Here is a 19108-nt window from a genome sequence, read left to right as displayed (position 1 = left end):
CTGCGCTACGATTATGAGCCACGGCCAATATCAGCGATGGGCAAACGTCTGAACCGCCCTGGACATTGCGGAATCAGAATATATATTTTTTATACTGGAGGAATCCGATGAGCTATAAAGCTCTTTTTCACAGATGTTACAAAAGTACAAAAACATGATAGTAGCGCAAATTATAAAGTAAACTAATCACCCAAACACAAACAAATACAACACTGAACCATCCTACCAGGCAAAGCCCACTGAGGTATTAACTTATTTTTCAGAAGTGACCTGGCCACAAATGATAACTCAACAAAGTGGCCCATCATTTGGACCTTGATAGCACCAAAATAATCTAAATAATATCAATGCATATTTATAAATGTGGAGGGAAAAACCAGAGGACCCGGAGAAAAAATCCACGTGACCACGGCGAGAGAGACGTGCAAACTCCAAATCTACAGGCATCCGGGTTAGGATGGACCCCTGAGACCTCCTGCATATCAGGTGAGGGAGTTAATAGTCAAACTGCTGACAACATAAGTCATTATAACAAACAATGGGAATGAACTAGAGGAAACGATAACAAAACATATCCCATCGTGAGAGGAGTTCGAAATCCCCACTTTAATAACGGAGATTTTACGGGGCGGCAGGCCGGCAGAAGATGAGAACCTCGCACCATAATAAACCAAGTGGAAAAGTTCAAATTGACCAACGCACACCGAGAAGTTAATCATAGGTTTTACCCTTTCTGGAAATAAAACAGGAGGTGTTAAGATGTTCAAACACAAAATAGATACCCTTTGCAAGGAATCAAGTTCGCACTAACCACACACAGTACTTGTGGTGAACATGCAAACAAACACGTGGCTCTGATAATAAATGCGCTGTCTTTGAAACTGATTGGCCTGCACCAGAGACAGCAGCCGTCTTTAGGGCCTAGTCTCACCACCTGTGTCAGACCAGAGAACAACGCCAATAGGCGACCAGTACAAGGACAATGCCACACGTATCAGAGCACTTATAGCTTGTGGTGAGCAGCAGCTGTATCATGCGATACACCAAGAAGTGTGAAGTATGGTCAACCCCCCCCCCACCCAATACGACCTACAAGGTGGATTGACAAGTGGGTTCCCGTGAAATAAGCGTTATGATTATTGTTACTGGTGATTTGTACATCTCATTTACGCACGTGTCATTTTGGGCCCCGGGAACAGCAGGAAAAGGTAATTGGACGCTGTACGAGTGATGTGTCATGGGGTCTTCAGCATCCACCAAATAGCAAACAGGTGCTCGAGTAAATGCCTTCGAAATCCACCGGGTACGAATTTAAGCAGTCGGAGCTTCAATTGATAACGTGTAAATTTTCATCACCAGTTGAACGCTCTGAACACGTCTGGTGTGTTACGTAGAAAGAACCGAATGAATTCCTCACGCGAATGTATTCTTTAAACTTCAAATACAATGTTCGCTTCGAATACATGTTAGCAGCGGTAAAAAAAATATATGTTCGAATAAGAAAACGTCTAAAATGCGATTGGCTAGAAAACTTTACCACCGTCATGCGTTGAGAACTGCATTTACACCGAAAAAACAAGGATGCACATCGGCGTATATTGGTGGCTAAATGCCCTTCTTCAGAACGGATGTACAGGGTGCTTCAGAAAAAATGTAAACACTCACATGAGACTATCGTTTTTAATGGAAAAGGACGGATAATACTACACTGTAACATGATGACGAGTGTAATGTTAATAGCCTCAAAAAGTCAAAAAGAGTCTCCACTTTGTTCGCCATCGTTGTCAACGCGCGCCTGGAATTATCTCCAGGTGGCTCCAGAGCCCCGGAGGCGGTAAAACTTCTTGTGGTACTGTTGCAAATTCTCAGAAGTGTTCACATTTTTATTGAAGCACCCTGCATAAGAAAATTAAAAAAACGGAGACCGTCACCAACGTTTTTCTCAGTGTCAAAAAATTCCGGCGTCTCCACGCTTAAACAAAAAAAGGCACGTTGCTCTGGGCTCCACCGAAGGCCCTGAAGCAGTGCCTACAGGGCCGGATTAATGTTCGTGTAGGCCCTAGGGCACTTCTATTTTGTAGGACCTTGAGTGATAACTTCCTACAGGCTGCTACTGCTGCCCCATGTCACGACTACGACTACCCGCCGCCGTCACTCCACTTGTTTCACGCGGTACTTCGTGCAGCCGCTGGACAGATGTCGTGACTGCTGATACATTCATTGTTTAGTCTGTACCCTCATTCTATGGGAGGGCGCTGTGTGCCGCAGATAAGCAGATTGAATTTGAAATTGAAGAAAATGGAAACAATTTTTTACTATGAATATTACTATTTTACTATGATTATGATGACTATGATTACTATATCGGATGACACATTCTAAAGGATGCTGTTCATTTTAATTGATATCTTGGTTAAATTTGTTTCATCATACAAACACAAAAACATGGTCCAATTTTTTTGTTTCGACCGCCCTTTAGTTTTCGTAGGCCTTAAGCACAGTGCCTACTGTGGCCTTTTGGGTAATACGGCCCTGGTGGGTAGGTGAGTGGATGAATGGGTGAGTGGGTGGGTGAGTGGGTGGGTGAGTGGGTGAGTGGATGAATGGGTGAGTGGATGAATGGGTGAGTGGGTGAGTGGGTGAATGAGTGGGTGAATGAGTGAGTGGGTGAAAGAGTGAGTGGGTGGGTGAATGAGTGGGTGGGTGAATGAGTGAGTGGGTGAGTGAGGGAGTGGATGAGTGGGTGAGTGAGTGGGTGAGTGGGTGGGTGACTGAGTGGCTGGGTGACCGAGTGGGTGAAATAGTGAGCGGGTGAGTGAGTGAGATGGTGAGTGAGATGGTGAGTGAGATGGTGAGTGATTGAGTGGGTGAGTGGGTGGGTGAGTGGGTGAGTGGGTGGGTGAGTGGGTGGTTGAGTGGGTGAGTGGGTGGGTGGATGAGTAGGTCCTAGGCACAAGTGCCTACTGTGGCAAATTGAATAATCGACTGCAGGAGGACAACGATGGGCCGAGCCGATCCCAGACCTCTGGGGGGGGGGTGGGTGGGAGTAACGGGAACAGATTTCCGCGAGTCACGCCGTCACGGTCGGTTCACTACCGAACGTTCTGCCCGTGAACAACCGTTCGTAATTTGGTTTTGGTCCCACATTTCACGGTTGTTTTTTTTCCGTGTGTCAAGCCATCTTCGGCCGTCAAGTCGCCCGTCCGCTGCCGCTCTCTCTCTTCGCTCGGAAGAAGCCGCCGCTTGTAAATGTGACCTTGTTACCTTTTTTTTTTTCCCCCAGTCTTAAGGCCGTGTTCATTAAAGATGACAACTGCAAAAGTATTTTCTGCCCTGAACTTTTTTTTTTCCTCTTGGCTCATGAGAAAATCATTCACAATGGAAGCTTAGCAACGTTGGGCCTGGGATAGTACCTCAATGGGCGATCGCCGCCGCCGCCACCACCACCACCACCACCACCGTGCGTAACGCAGGTTGCAGTCGGTTTTTGTGGGGGTTCCGTTGTCAGCGGTGGGCAGTGTATGGCGACGTCTGTTGTGCTGTACTCTGCTCCAAAGTCTATGCTCCCCACCTTCACCAAGATGCAAGTGACCAGCGCGGTGAAGTACGGTCAAATAACTGCCACTACCCGTCCGGCTTGGGGGGGATGGGGGGGGGGGGTGAGGGAGTGGGGTGACCCTCATCATCCATCAGTAGATAAAAAAAAAACAGCTGCATATGTACATGGGGTTTAATTTCAACCGGCTCTGTCCAAATCAGCGATTAAAATAAAAAAGATGATGTCCGTATGTATGTTGAGCTTATTTCACATCGTACGTAGCCAACTGCGCTAATCGGAGGCGGGGGGGGGGGACAAACTAAACATAAAAAGCCGTTCTAAAGAAATTAGTTTTTAAATCTAGATGATTTAAAAGTGCATAACTCCAGTGGCTTCCTAATATCGGAAGGAAGAGCATTCCAGACGGCCACAGAAACGCATCCGAAAGCGCTACACACGGCCGTGTCCGCTCGCCGCTTTGCCTACCCATGCCACGTCTACGGTCGACCTGCTGTTTGTGCTTAGTTTGTTGTGCTTCCCCTGCACCTCCAATTAGCACGGTTGGCTACGTACGGTGGCGAAAGAAGTTCTACGTACGAGCGTACAATTTTTATGACACCGCTTTAAGGAAGCGGGGGTGGGGTGGAGGGGGGGGGGGAGTTTCAGATTCCGTTTTTACCGCTTTGCCGTAGCTGCTAATAAAAACCACTGCCGGGCACGCAAGCGTGCCGCCGGCACCTAATCTACAATTTCTCACGCCAGATTACCACCAAGTCTGTGGCCGTAACGTGCGCTAGGCTGTGAATACTAAGCAACGTGCGCGCGCCCGCGGCTAAACGCCGGGCCCCCCCCCCCACCGCCACCGGCTAATACCGCGACACCCACGTCACGGCAAAGGCACACACGCAGGCGATGGTTTACATTTCGCGTGCAAAAAAAAAAATACAGAATTTAATTGGCAGATGCCCAGACCATTTGTAGCATGCATTTCTCTTTATATGCCCCCTACTTTTAATTAATCCGCTCGAATTACGCGCGAAGCGTCATCAAGAGACTGGGCACGTAACCCCACGGCATTAACCGCCGGTTCTAAAGTGTCCAAGGATTTTGATACTTTTCGAGGTAAAGGATGACGTCACCAATTGCGCGTACGTGCCCATTGTCAATCCACTGCTGGATGAGGAGGGCTTCCCCCCCCCAGCCGCCGTGTGGGTCTTTTCACATCACTTCACCAACCCCCCCTCCCCCCCGACCGGCGCTGGTCGCCGTGGGGTTGGTGGTGGTGGGCCACAGCACAGGCGTTGCGGCAGGCTGCGGCGGGGTGATGAACGTCCGCCGCGTTCTCTTCCGATGTCGAGGTCTGGTACGATGAACGCGCTTAGAAGGAGACCTCTAAGTGGCGCGCTTGCGCAAGCTGAAACTGGTGGCAAGTTGGGGAAAACGCCCCTAAAACAAAAATAATTGACGACGACAGAACACGATTCGTGCGCCAATTAAGCCGCGTGCGGTAGGCGGATGGTAAAGTATGGTCAAACCCGGCCCCCCCCCCTCCCCCATACGACCGACACGGCTTGAGCAAAGGCAGCTCATCCAGCTGTGGATTGACAAGAGGTGTCTCTGTGAAATACGTGCTGTGATCATTGCTACGTCCTCCGGGCAAAATACCCAGAGGCCGCCCTCGACCGCGCTGGATAGACCAGGTGGTGGCGCGCCTGGCCGAGGAGAGACCGGTGATCCGGGAGGACAGGTCAGGATGGAAGGCCTTGGTGGAGTCGCTGCCCTCCGCGACCAGATTCAGTTCGGAAAAGCGGGCCGATATTGATTATTGTTACTGCCGATTTGTATATCTGCTCGCGAACACGAGGAAGTGTACGACGCCATCGCCGTCCGCTGCAATGCGTAAAAAAAGTGATGCACGTTGGTGCGCTAGCGATTCCAACGCTCGATATCCATCTACAGTCTCGCAATGCAAGATCGCAAGAGGTGGCAGAAGTTTGGATTGATCGTGGCGGACGACGATGATATCTATCTGTTGTATGCCCCAAAAGATAACCCCCACCCCACCACCCCGGCCACCTATGTAAGCGACGAATGTATTAAATACGAGCAGAGATAAGTACGCCGAGAGACGCACGCGTGGCTACAGTCGTGTGAACTGACAAATTAGCGGCCATATATTACGTTTGCGCATGGCAGCACACGAGTGACTATATAGATGTGAGATGGGGGCGCCCGAAACGGACACGATTAGACGCGCGGAAAGGCTGCGCGCGGTGGGATGAATAGGACGCACGAGCGCACGTATAGATTGATAAATGCGTTGAATGAAAATAATATAGACAAAATAAATCTGCGTCCATGCATCAACTCCGACGTTGTTCGTCAGTTACGATCCACCTTTCACAATGCATCCCCGAAGCCCGCGCTTGCCAAACGGGGGGGGGGGGGGGGGGGGGGTGATGTGTACGCGTAGCGCGGGGCTACGCGTCTGCATCGCGTGTGGGTAATGTGTGATTGCGTACGTTGGATGACGGGGAGATTGCGCTACCGCGTGGGGTCGCGGGGGGGTTATTTGGAGGCCCATCAACCGTGCTTGGTGGCTTCCGGGGTTTGGCGATGGGGTGGAGCGCAGACGGAGCGTAGCGCAGTAAAGTACAACGATGGTGTTCTGTCCCCGCTCGTGACAACGTAGTCCCACAGCAGCAGCAGCCGCCTTCAAAGCCCGTTTCATGCACGGTGGTGGTCGCCCATCTGTCCTGCTTAGCCTCGATGATCCGATGAGATGGGGCGCATTCCGGCCGATCTGGTCGTTGGTTCGCGTATGTGTGCGTGTGTTGGTGTATGTACGTATGTGTGCGTGCATGTGTGGGTGTATGTACGTATGTGTGAGTGTGTGTGTGGGTGTATGTACTGTACGTATGCGTGCGTGTGTGTATGTACGTATGTGTGCGTGCGTGTGTGGGTGTATGTACGTATGCGTGCGTGTGTGGGTGTATGTACGTATGTGTGCGTGCGTGTGTGGGTGTATGTACGTATGTGTGCGTGTGTGGGTGTATGTATGTATGCGTGCGTGTGTGGGTGTATGTACGTATGTGTGCGTGCGTGTGTGGGTGTATGTACGTATGTCTCCATCAAAGAGCGGCTGCTATGAGCAGTTCACCACGCCGCAAAGTGCAACACGGCATGGCATAAGCGCCGTGGCAAAACTGTGGTTGTCCCGTACATCCACATCCAGATTCACTTCTGGGCATTTTATTGCCCAGAAGTGAATCTGTGAGCGCCCGGCCGATTGTGTCCCACGCATGGCATCGCGAGCATCTGTGTTTGCCAACTTTACGTGGCAAACACAGACGCGCGCGATGCGTACACGTCTGCTCGTGCGTGTGAACACATACGCAAGCCTTCACACGTGCGTGTGCGTATGCCAGCATGTACAAAGACAAAGTATCGCCTTGGCAGACCGTTGGGGCACGTGCTGTTCGCGAGCACCTATGAAGGCCGGGATGGTACACGAGGGGGTGGTTGGCCAGCACCACTAAGTGGCGGCGACGTCACCATGGCGCTTGTGCCAGGCTGTGCGCACTTTAAGGCCACGTGAAGTGTGGAACGCCCGCTGGCAAGAGGTCACGGGACAGAACCAGGTGCCATCGGTTGACCGACCGAGATGGGACACACACACACACACACGTACGCCAGGTTCACACAAACACGAACACAGTGCTCACACATGCCGCCACTCGCCTGCTTGAAGGGCTGGTAGCGGCTGCCCTCGACGATGCTGAGAACTTTGAGCTGCGCTGGCATCACGCGCGCCGGGTTCTCCAGCTGCTCCGACGTCGGCTCAGGCTCCTTCTTCTTCTTTTCCTCCTTGTCCTTCTCCTTCTCTTTATCTTCGTCCTTCTTCTCGGCCTCCTCCTGGAGCGGTAACCCAAGGGAAGAGAGGGGGAAGACGGCGGCTTCAGACGTGGAGGGGGGGGGGCGGGCGACGCGCGGAATAACGGAACGGCCTGGTCGCGGAGTGGGCGCACCGCCCCCCACTTTACTCCGGTCGGAATGTACGTAACGTTTAACTTCTTTCGCGCCCTGCGCAAGCCAACCGTGCTAGTTGCAGGTGCGCGTGTAGGTGTACGCATGTACGGTGAATTTCTTTCACACCGTACGTGGACACCCGTGCTAATTGGAGGTGCGGGGGGGGGAAAGACACCGAACTAAACACAAAAAGCAATTCTAAAGAAACGAGTTTTCAATCGAGATAATTTAAAAGTGCACAGCTCTCAGTGGCTTCCTAATGTCGGAAGGAAGAGAGCGTTCCAGATGACCGCGGAAGCTCATCTGAAAGCGCCGCGCGATGCGGTGACCCGTTTTTTGTTCGATGGCAGCAGCCGAAAGCCGCTGGCGAGAGCGAAAAACCCGACGGCCGTGTAGTCACACAGCCCCATCTTGCTGTTTGACCATACGTCAACCGTGCTGGCGAGTGTACGAGTTGGTGTAGGCGGTTAACGCCGCGGACGTGGGAGCGTAGAAGTACGGCCAAACAATGAGCTTTTGCTGCACTGCCCTCTGCTGAGCACCACGCGGCGGTGCTGGCAGTCGACAAACAACGACAACCCGGCACGCACGCCGGTTGCACCCTCGAGCTTTATCCGGGCTCAATAAAACATATCCCGCTTAGCTTTTAAATTCTAATGAGCTCAGGTGAACTGCGGCCATAGAAGCTGCGCCCGCACGGCCAACCGTGTATGGGGAGCAACGCGAACATTGCCACTTGGCGCGAGGGACGGTGCACAATGAGACGGCCGCCCACTCGCACGTCTCCTCTCATTGCAGGTCCGCGCGTAGGCCGTTTCTGCACGAGCGTGGAATCGTCGTCAGTGGTGGAATTAAAAATAACTCTCAGGTCAACGTGCAGCGCGAGTGAGATCCTGGGTTCGAATCCGCACAGTGAAGCGAGTTCATGGTCTCTGCCCGGTCACCGATGATGGCACCAAGCAACAACAAATAAAACGTCACACAGAATTTAATTCTGCACTTAATTTGGATTCTTTATCGTTTTTTTTTTTTACGGTCATCGGTGACCATATATACTGGAACTCGCTAACACACGGCAATCGGGTTCAATCGCAGGCAGAGGGGACTGGAATCCAACCCGCGTAATCTCAGCCGTCGTCAGCTCAGCACACTTTGATCTCTGTAGCCACCTTGCCCCACTTCCACCGTGAATAATTGTAAATGTTCCCTCTGCTTCTCTTGGTAAAAATATGTTTAAGCTGAAGACCGTACACAGCTCAGCCCCTGTGTAACGGAGATAAAAGAAATCAAAGATTATAAATCAAATAAAAACATTACAACGGAGGGGCGCTTCATCACTGCCCCTTAAAATATATCAGAACGATTTTTTTTTTTTACTGCAAAGTTCTTGCAAATGCACAGCGGAGGGGCTCATTCATTGTGCTTAGAGCTCAACGGAGTCACATTCACGACCGACGAGGATCGGACCGGACGTAAATCCGCTCGCTTTTCAAAAGAACTTCATGAACCCTCTCCGAGACGTCTGCAAGTGTGCAGCAGGGGAGGGTGGTGTCCCGTTCACCGCGGTATCTCGGAACGCGCGAGCGGTTCGGCGTTAATTTTATTTCGAGAGGCGTAGTGGTTACGCCGTTGTTTAACAAGACATGACCACACTCTACGGTCGCTGGCGCCAAAACTGTGCCACACGCCGGACTACCCGCATGGCCTTGTGGGAGCCTCGGCACCGAATAAAGTTATTTTATACGTACACGTACATCATCGGAATCAAAGGGTTAATACATGACTGGGACTTCCAATCTGCATAAACCTTACTAATTGGCTGTGTCGGGTGGTGGCGGGTTTAACGACACGTTAAAATGTACGCTTGGTTGCGAAAGCGTGCTATGTGTTAAACTGCACAAGGAGCTTCGCAAAAATTATAACGATGAAAAAATGTAATTGCCGGCACCTGGTCCTCCTTCAAGTTCATCACGATCGCATCCTCCAACTTAGAACGTTCCGAGGGGCGGCAAGGTTTGGGCGTACCGTCCGTCACATTTGTCCGTTGTCCGTTCACAGCACTGTTAAACGGGACTTTGAATTTTTTTTTTATGTTGGGCTGCAAAGTGTCCCAGAAGATGGCAGTACGAGAACAGGTTTCATTTTATAATTTTAAACCGAATGAAATTGAACGATATAGTAATTGCGCGGTAAACCTACGCAAGCGACAAAATGCTTGATGTTGATGATATGCCACTACCAAACAGGACCCGAATCAACAGATTGAAACCCGGTCAGACTTTGATGTATAAATCAAGACGTGAAAAAACAAACTTCTGGACCACCTTCAAATCTCATCGGGAAAATGTCTGCAGAATATTAACAGTACAGAATTTACTTTTGAACGCTACACAACTAGTTCTGAAGACACTACAGAACTACTTCTGATGGGCTCTGTGGGCAATTGTTGTTGTAATAGCAACATCGTCCAGTAGATGGCGACAATGACGGTCAAAAAATGAGGCTTGCTTCGCATCAATTCTCTTCATAGCTTCATGTATTTTTTTTAGTCCTGCCCAAGCCCAATTACATTTCTTAACGGTCAATAAAACATCCATGTAACTTGCGTAAGTATCACCTGTTACAAGCATATTTTACTCAGCTTCTGTTATTTTCCCTATCGTACCAATGTGCCTGTATAATAACGCAATATAATCAGCGTACGTCACCCCAGCGTGACGTAGCACACAGAGAAACTCAAGTTGTAGCAAGCCCTACAGGAACGATTTAAGCTGGAGAGTGGGGGCCTCCCTGTCCAGGATTTCAACTCATCACCTCCCGACCGCGAGTCTCATCGGTCGAACCCACTGCGTTCAACGGCAGGGTCGAGACGCATTCGCAGATGTGGAGTCGGAATCAGAATCTGTATACTGCAGGATAAAGCTTTCACAGAAATGTCCCCTACTGGACATCTGTGAAAGCTCTTTTTCACAGATGTCCAGTAGGGGCACGGTGTCCAGAACGTTACAACAACAAACAATACAAAAACACGATAGAAGTGCAAAGTCTAGGAAAAATAATTACTATTTTTATTTGCACCAGGTGAAGCCCATTGAGCTTACTAGCAACCTGGCCACAAATTAAAGCTCAACGAAGTGGCTTATATTTCGATTTAAAGCTTTCGTGACTGCAAGGATTTCATCTTCTTTGGTTCTTTCGGTAAAGTCACGTAGAATGAGAATAAAATAATAAATTGATAAAATAAAATAACAATTATATTCTCACGACGTTTCGGCCACAACACAAGCGGCCTTCATCAGGTGAAGGGACGAGACTGTCTGGTAGGACAGCACTGGAGTGAGACAGCCTCGTCCCTTCACCTGATGAAGGCCGCTTGTGTTGTGGCCGAAACGTCGTGAGAATATTATTGTTATTTTATTTTATCAATTTATTATTTTATTCTCATTCTACGTGACTTTACCGAAAGAACCAAAGAAGAAGTGGCTTATTACGTGGAAACGTACAGCAGCCAAATAATCTAAACAATCTAAAAGCATGTTTTCTATTCGCGGCATGCCGCGCACAACCAACAGTTGTTCGTGACAGCGAGCCAGAGTCCACGTGCCGGTCGCCACCAAATCCATCGTGAGCATCCCTGGCTCCTGGGGCCAGTGCGTGCGTGCGTGCATGCATGAGGAGCTGTGCGGATTTTTTTATCAACCCTATCCCGTTCCGAGACGTCTGCAAGTTGAAGGGTGGGTGGCGTCCCGTTCACCGCCGAATCTCGGAACGCGCGAGCGGCTCCGCGTTAATTTTATTTAGAGAGGCCATCGTTTTTTAAAGACGTTGCGCTCACCCCGCAGCGAACCGTAGCGACACGACCGCCACTCTCCGATAGCCGGCGCCAAACTGTGCCACGCGCTCTTGTGGGAGCCTCAGTAGCGATAAAGTTATTTTATTTTAGTTTCTCTTCCGATTCTGTTCCGGTGACGAGCACCGGAAGAGAACCTGATGGAGTGCACGTACGTCATTGGAATGGGTAAGGGTTAATTTAGCCGCATGTTTAACCACGCACCCCCCTGCGTACGTTTTAATAACCGTACTTCCAAGCGGATGTGCAGGGGTCTCGTGCCCCTCGGGAAATGAACAACCGTTTCTTTCATTTTCGGCTCAAGACAATATAATGTTCCGTTTTTACCACTCGATGGCGAAATGGTGCCCTCGATCCAATGAACACACGGGGGGTTGCTTCCTAAGCCGGAGGTAGTTTAGAGAATGTCTATGTTTGTAGAATGTATGTGTCCTACATTACGATAATTACATTTAATAAATAGTACTCATTTTTTAAAAGCCATTTCTCGAATAAACGATGACAAACCTGCACCGACCAGTGCGGTGAATTACGGTTAACGCCCATGAACTGACAATGCCAATGTAATAATAATAACAGAATTGTAAAATAATAACATGGAAATTGTTCATCAACTTCCTTTTTGTTATGGGACAATTCATAAACACTTTACAACGCTGATCGTTGCATGCTGGGGGGGGGGGGGGCAGCGGTTCAGATATTATCCACCAATAATCTGGAGCTATATAGCTCTTTTTCCATAGTCGACCGAGAACTCGCGCTGCTGGATTTCAGAGCGCCGTGCCCTAACCCACTGTGCCACCGCTTCCGGTGGGACCGTTGAATCAATTCTGTTTACATCTACCAGACGGCGTACGTTCAGCGGAGACGGAGCCCAGCGTAGGTTCACAGTAAGACCTGGCGACAAGAAATTAAACCGGGACAACAGCCGCGCGTGCGCGCGCGTGTGTGTGCGTCTCTCTCAGACATTCCCCCGCACCAAATTTAACAAATCGTCGCACGCGGGGATGCTTTAAAAGCCTCAGACGCAGCGCACAGACGCAACACCGCGGAGCAAACGCATTTGCAGCAATAAAGGCTCAGCCACGCTGTCAGTCGAATTAATACACGCGTGCGCTTTTGTGCATCTGTGCGCGCGTAGACATCCATCCGAGGAGCGGTGGCGTAGCGGTTGGGGGTGCTGCACTGTGAACTTGGTGAGTTTGGTTCGTGGCCAGGGCTAACACATCGGTTGGGAATGATTATCTCAACCGGTCATTCACCTGCCCTCCTTCGTCCCCCACCCCCCCCAACGCCCCACTTCTGCAATCCTCACCAGCTAGAGTGGTGAAGTATGGTCAGACAACCCCCACGACCGACACGGTGCGGGGGAGGTCCTTCGTCCAGGCGTGGATCGACAAAAAAAAATTATGTTGCTTCATATTCACAGTGCTTCATGTAACTTTTTTGTGTGACTAACCGTTTCACTGACAAGGGGTATTTTAAACAAAACTAAATGTATCATACTTCACGTAGCATTCTAGAATGCAGACAAAACTTTAAAAACAAAGATTCCCCCCCTCCCATAAGTTGCAGGGTATTTTATTCCGCATCGACCGCACCTCCACTCGAAAGTCCTTAACCTGTTTGTTGCAAACCAATTTACGGTTTTTCACCTCCGGCCTGCCCATTATCGTTGTGAGTGCGTCAACCCTTGCCGGAGAGATAACGGGCATTCCTTCAGGGATAGCCGGTTCCCCGGCCGCGAAGCGTGTGCGATCGGGATCGATTGAATTTATCTCCGGCGGATCCTGTCATAATTTCCCGGCGCACTTAACAGCACCGATATTACTCGCACGGCCAACGCTCTCTCCGCACGCGACGCGCAAGACCAAAATCATCTGCTTATGACCGTGTTGGCTTCATCTTCCCCCCACAAACCCCCCACCCCTTCTCTTTTTCCCCGAACAACACAATTTACATTTTTCTGTTGTTGTCCAACCTACATGTGTTCAAATAGTGCTAGTTTCCTTGTCATCACTGCCTACATAATCATCATCTTCATCAGGTTGTCTTCTTCAACGCGCAACCTTTTTCTGACTTCTACGTTAGTCACTCTTCCAGTCGAGTTTAGATGCAGTATCCTTCTACAGCAATACATTTCGAATGCCAACATCTTATCTCTGTCAATCACGTAGATATATATATTAAAAAAAAAAAACCCGTATTCTGCCTATGACCGATCCACACGTAATGTTGCTGGGCCTCGTCGTCCCCATCATCTCAGAAGCGACGCAGAGTCGAAGAAGCCGGGACAGTGCTTGAAGCCGGGCGACGTGCGCCCGTGCGAGTGGCTACGTGCACCCGTGCGAGTGGCTACGTGCGCGTACGTACGCTGAACTTCTCTCGAGCGGCACGGAGCCGACTGTGCTGATCGGAGGGCGCGGGGACGTCGGGAGGAGGCCGCGGGCTGTACCGCGGGCGGCAATGCAGCCCGCGCACCTCCGATTGGCACGGTTGGCAACGCACGACGGGAAAATAAGTTAAACGTGCGCGCGTACACAAGGGCAGCGTAGCAGAATCCACCGTTCTCGACTGTACTGCGCGTGTCCGCCAACGTCTGTGCTACTCACCACGAATCGAACCGCGCTGGGCTGACCAGCGTGGTAAGAGTAGAAGCAAACCACGCGACCGGCACGGCAAAGGTAGCGTGGGGGTCTTCATCTGGCAGTGGATTGACCAAGCGCTGTGTTGCTGCTACCGCTTGCTACGTGTAAGATAATTGCCGAGGACGCGTATGGGTACGTGCACGCGCAGATTCCGCGCGGTACAAAAATTTTTTGCTGACAAACAGAAGAAAAAAAGAAAGCACGCGTGGCCCCGCGGCGCAAAAAAATAAAAATGTTAACTCGGCGCTCGGGGTGAGATGCCATCTGTGAGGCGCAGATGCTGCAGACTGCTCGAACGTGGCGCTAGCCTGTAGAGGCGTGTGCGCATCCTTGCAAATGTAAACTGAAAAAGGCAAGGAAAAAAACGGGCCGCACGCGCATGGCTTACACGACGATTTCCCACACGCATTTTGTCCTCGGAAGCATTTAATTCACATGTATGCAAACATACATGTTTTGTATGTTTGCAAATAGTTCTTGCTTGCTCCACTCTGAGTCTCCAATGAACATCTCGTCACCGGGCGCCACGGTGGCGACATGTTAACTACCTCGACTGGTATGCAGGAGGTCGTGGGTTCCATCACGACCCTGACGCCCGTTGTATGTTTGGAGTTTGCGTGCTCTCCCCGTGGCCGCGTGGATTTGTTTCTCCAGGTCCTCTGGTTTTTCCCTCCACATATAAAATGAACGTGCGTTTGTATTGGCTGCTATAAATGTCCACGTGATAAGCCACTTCGTTGACCTATCATTTGTGGCCAGGTCGCATCTGAAAAAGAGCTCAACAGGTCCGCGGGCCTTACCTCGACCAAAACATTTGTTTCGTTTTAATTTTCCAGATCATTCATATTGGATCATCTTTACGAGAATTAGCGGTTACGGGTGTCTCGGAGAGAGAAAGAGAGAGAGCTTATGCAAACAAAAAATGCCTTCAATTCGCAGTTGGAAGCATTAATAATTTAAAATTCCTTATCTCAAGACCAAAAAATGCCGGGCTCGTCGCTTAGACAGAAGCCAGAGGGGAGGAGGAATACAAACATCCGATTGACGCTTTGCTCAGCTGACATTTGGCTGCCACGTTGATGCTAAGCAACTGCACACTGGCTTGACGAACCCTTCGCAAACACTGCCTGAAAATATAGCCTGAAAAGCCACGGACACATCGGACGTGTGTGCACAATAACTGGGATAGGCACAGTGGCAATAATGCGCGTGCACGCGTGTTAGTTTTACCAATGTGTGGAATGAGATGAGGTCAATCTATGTTTTTCCCAGCCTAAACATCATCTCCATCTGCAGGCTATTATTAATTACCCGTTCCTCTTACCGTATTCTCTGTAGTAGAAGGCACTCCAATGAAAACAAGACGCACCCCAAACGTCGTTTCCGGGGTCAATATCGACTTATAACACAGATGACACAGATCCCTCATAAAGCCTAACAGACCGTTTGGGGAAAGTGTTCTTAGCGACCACCTATGAAGGCCGGAATGGCAACACGATGGGGTGGGTGGCCAGTACCACGCCGGGCCGCCTTATCTCTCGAGCGGCGATGTTTACACACCGCACCAGCTACTCATCTGAAGCTGAGTCGACCTAGGAGAGGCCTTTGGACCAGTTCAGATAATTGTCACTGGGACTCCCAGGTTCGTAGCACAGCACGCTAACCACTACACTGCCGCTCTCCACAGGTGACACACACACAAGCGCGCCCGCGCGAGCACACACCAAAATACCAGGTGGGGGAGGACAGAGTGCATCTTGCACATCAGAAAAAACATGGTAATAAATGCTTGCGAACATACGAACGAAATTTGGTGACAGGTTAATGAATATTGGTACACCTGTGCAAACCCAGGAAGTCACCGCTGATGTATCCCTCGTCCTCCACTCTTAAGTCTGTCGAAAGTAACCCGGATTAAGAAATTTAATACGTAAACAGTGAGGGAGTTTCAGCATATCCGCAGATACACGACGATTGTCGGTAACGGATAGTAACGCTAAATAGAATGAACCCTAATGCTAAAAGTACCATTAAACCAATCCCCAACGATGAGTTTAACCCTACTTGTAAGAATAACCCTATCTATTACCCTTTCCAAAACACGAACTCTAACCTAACCCTATAATAACTAACACTAACCCTGCTGATTACACGATTCATAACACTAAAGCTATGCCTATCCCTCATCCTATATATAAAAAAATATCACTGTCCATAACTCTTAATCATAACACTTAACTCTTTCGCTAACACTATTCTGCAACCATATCCCGAACACCAACACTATCCTTAATTCCTAACCCTGCACCTAACACTAACCCTGCACCTAACACGTCCCGTAACCCTATTACTAACACTACTCCCAACACTAAGCCCAAGCTATCCCCTGACTCTCGATGAGCAGGGATGATTGACTCACACGTGCGGACACCAGGCCTGCAGGTCAGGGCGCACCTCGCGTGAACCCACGCACGCACGCACGCGCACGCGCACACACGCACTCCTCACCACTTCCATCTTCTCCTCCTCCTTCTTCTCCCGTTCCTTCTCCTTCTTCTTTGCTTTGGCGGTGATGGACAGCACCGCAGTGGAGACCTGTAAGCGGCGGCGCCAACAACAACAGCAACGACGGCAAAATTCATTACACCTCTGCCCGCGCCCTCACTCGCGGCGTTAAGTGACACCTGCGAGCGAGCGATAAATGGATTGTGTGTGTGTGTGTGACGTGAGACCGCATTGTATTCAGGCGCGTCCCCACCGCCCCCGCCACCCCCCAACCGCCGGGTCACCCGGGTCGCCCTCTCACCTTTTCCTTCTCCTTTTCCTTGGGCACCTCGAGCGGGGCTGGGTAAGCGAACGTCGACGGCTTGCAGCTCGACTTGTACTGAACCTTGGGCATCTGCGCGAGGAAACGCGCCCCGGGCATTAAGCGACGCCGGCGGAAACGCGGGAGAGTTTGGTGATCGGCGCAACGCTTGCGCGACGGTGCGTTTGTCCTCGCAAGCGTTCGACTGGCGGTGCCGGCCACAGCCGACCGGACGGGCAGCTGTAATGCTCGCACAGTTAAGTGTTTTTCGCTCGGGTTCGAGTCTTTGGGTGTTTTGCGAAAACCCTTTCATGAGTGTGGCCAGGTTTCATTAACGCAAGTCCTGCGTGGCAAACGCAACTTGAGGCTAAAGTTTTGTTCGCGTGGGATTATCTCCGTGGGTGTTATCGTACCCCGATCCCGCCCCGGTTACGGGGCGGACAGGCGGACAAGAGGGAATGCTTAAATGTTTTCAACTTCAGGTGGGAAACATCACGAAAAATCCCTGACACCGAGTTGAGTGAGTCTTGCGTCGCGCTGTAACGTGCCCGCGTTTTGTTACAACAAAAGCAAACCAAACATTAGGAAAGTCGCCGCCGTTGACATCGTTTAATAACTATACAAAGCAAATCCGGTGAATGGTGGAAGAGTCCAAAAACATCCATGGGCGAGATCCTTCTAAAAACCCCCCAAAAAATAATAAATAAAACTCGGCTAAGTCTTTTTGGGAGAAAATAAATTACTTTAAGATCGTTTGAAATATGCTGCTTTAGAAGCATCAACGCAGCATCGCAAGACAGTGGAAGCCCAGACACAGCTCACACCTGTAATGACACTCTGTCAAAACCAATATCCGTGACCCGATATTCCTAGGGGGGACATGAATCTACGGCGCTCGGCAAAGATTCTCATGCTGTGTGCCAAATCTTTCGGTGACTCGTGTCCTTTTCATTGCAAACTGCTTCCTGCCACCACGATTGAAAAATCAGGCCTTGGTTCAACCCATCACGTGCCATGCTAGGCAACAAAACAGGAAAAGAAAATATTTACGCTACAAAATAATAAATCCTTCCACGGCGAAGCACACCGGGAGGTAGGGTTAGTGGACTCCGTGTATATCTGTGTCTGTGTGCGAGTGCATTCACGTGTGTGTGCGCATGTCTCTGTGTGTCTGTTTGTCTCTGGGGAGCGGTGGCGTTTCTGTGAGCGCACCGCGCTACGAACCCGGCGACCCCGACTTCGATTGCCGCTCACGGCCAACACCAGTGACAATTATCTGAACTGGTCCTGGACCTCCGCTATGTCGACTCAGCCTCAAAATGAATACCTGGTGCGATTTATTAAACATCGCCACTTTGGAGACAAAGGCGGCCAGGTGTGGTGCTGGCCACCTACCCCCTAGTGTGACGTGCAAATCTTCACAGGTGATCGCTAACAGCACTTACCCTAACAGTCTGCTAAGGGTTATACAGGGGATCTATGTCTTGTCTGTGTGAGTTTGTGTCTGTGTGAGTTTGTGTATCTGTCTCTGTCCTTGTTTCTGTGTCCATGTGTGTCACCGTGTGTCGCTGTGCGTGTTTCTCGTGAAGGACGCTGCTACTGGGCAGTTGGAGGCAGTCGTCCTCCAGCAACAACAGAGGCAGAGGAGCGACGCTCACAACAACGAGCGGAGTGCCGGGCAGCTAAAACACAGCAAGTTGTCACAGTAGGGGGCACAGGTGGGTGCATTGGCCAGTTATCTCAGCGAGTCAACCCATGGCACCTGGGTTTGTCCCGTGACCTCCTGCCAGCGGGTCGTTCGACACTTCACGTGGCCTTAATGTGCACATAGCCTGGCACAAGCGCCAGGGTGACGTCACCGAATGGCGTTTTTTGTTGTTGTTTGCACAACTGTGCATGCATGGCCGAAATAGTTGAGAGGCCCTGGGCCTGGGGGCTGACGGCCGTCTGCTGCAATGGAGAGGGTGGGGTGGGGTGGGGATCGGATCGGCCGCTCAACATCTTGCATTTCCAGCTCACCGCTCGCGAAGCACTGCTCTGCATGATCAACAAATTATCTTCGTTCGTTATCGTAATTTGTGTTCTCTCATCCATCCTTGCAGGTTATTGGCTTTTTCGGGGGGGGGGGGGGGGGGAGGGGGTGATACGAGCTGATCCGCAGTGCAATGGGCCAAGTTAATATCACTGCATTAACAAAAACAATGAAATGGGCCAAACATTTTTTGAAAAAAATCAAT

At 50.4% G+C, this 19108-nt stretch overlaps 1 protein-coding gene across 4 annotated transcripts in view; it reads right to left on the bottom strand.

Annotated features, from left to right (window-relative positions):
• The window catches only part of PSMD1 (proteasome 26S subunit, non-ATPase 1), a 150673-nt gene that overhangs the window by 8330 nt on the left and 123235 nt on the right, over window positions 1-19108 (bottom strand). For all 4 annotated transcript variants that reach the window (XM_032977669.2, XM_076054094.1, XM_076054095.1 and 1 more), the window contains exons 21-23: window positions 16872-16964; window positions 16574-16660; window positions 7280-7453 (exon numbers count right to left, since the gene is read on the bottom strand). In XM_032977669.2, the coding sequence (XP_032833560.1) occupies window positions 7280-7453; window positions 16574-16660; window positions 16872-16964 (354 nt within the window). The remainder of the gene's footprint in view (window positions 1-7279; window positions 7454-16573; window positions 16661-16871; window positions 16965-19108) is intronic.

This window comes from Petromyzon marinus, chromosome 64 (genome assembly GCF_048934315.1).
Source record: "Petromyzon marinus isolate PM22_M1 ecotype Great Lakes invasive population chromosome 64, UKy_Petmar_22M1.pri1.0, whole genome shotgun sequence".
NCBI lineage: Eukaryota > Metazoa > Chordata > Hyperoartia > Petromyzontiformes > Petromyzontidae > Petromyzon > Petromyzon marinus.
The sequence above is the reverse complement of the archived record's forward strand: the minus strand, read 5'-3'. Positions and strand labels throughout refer to the sequence as shown.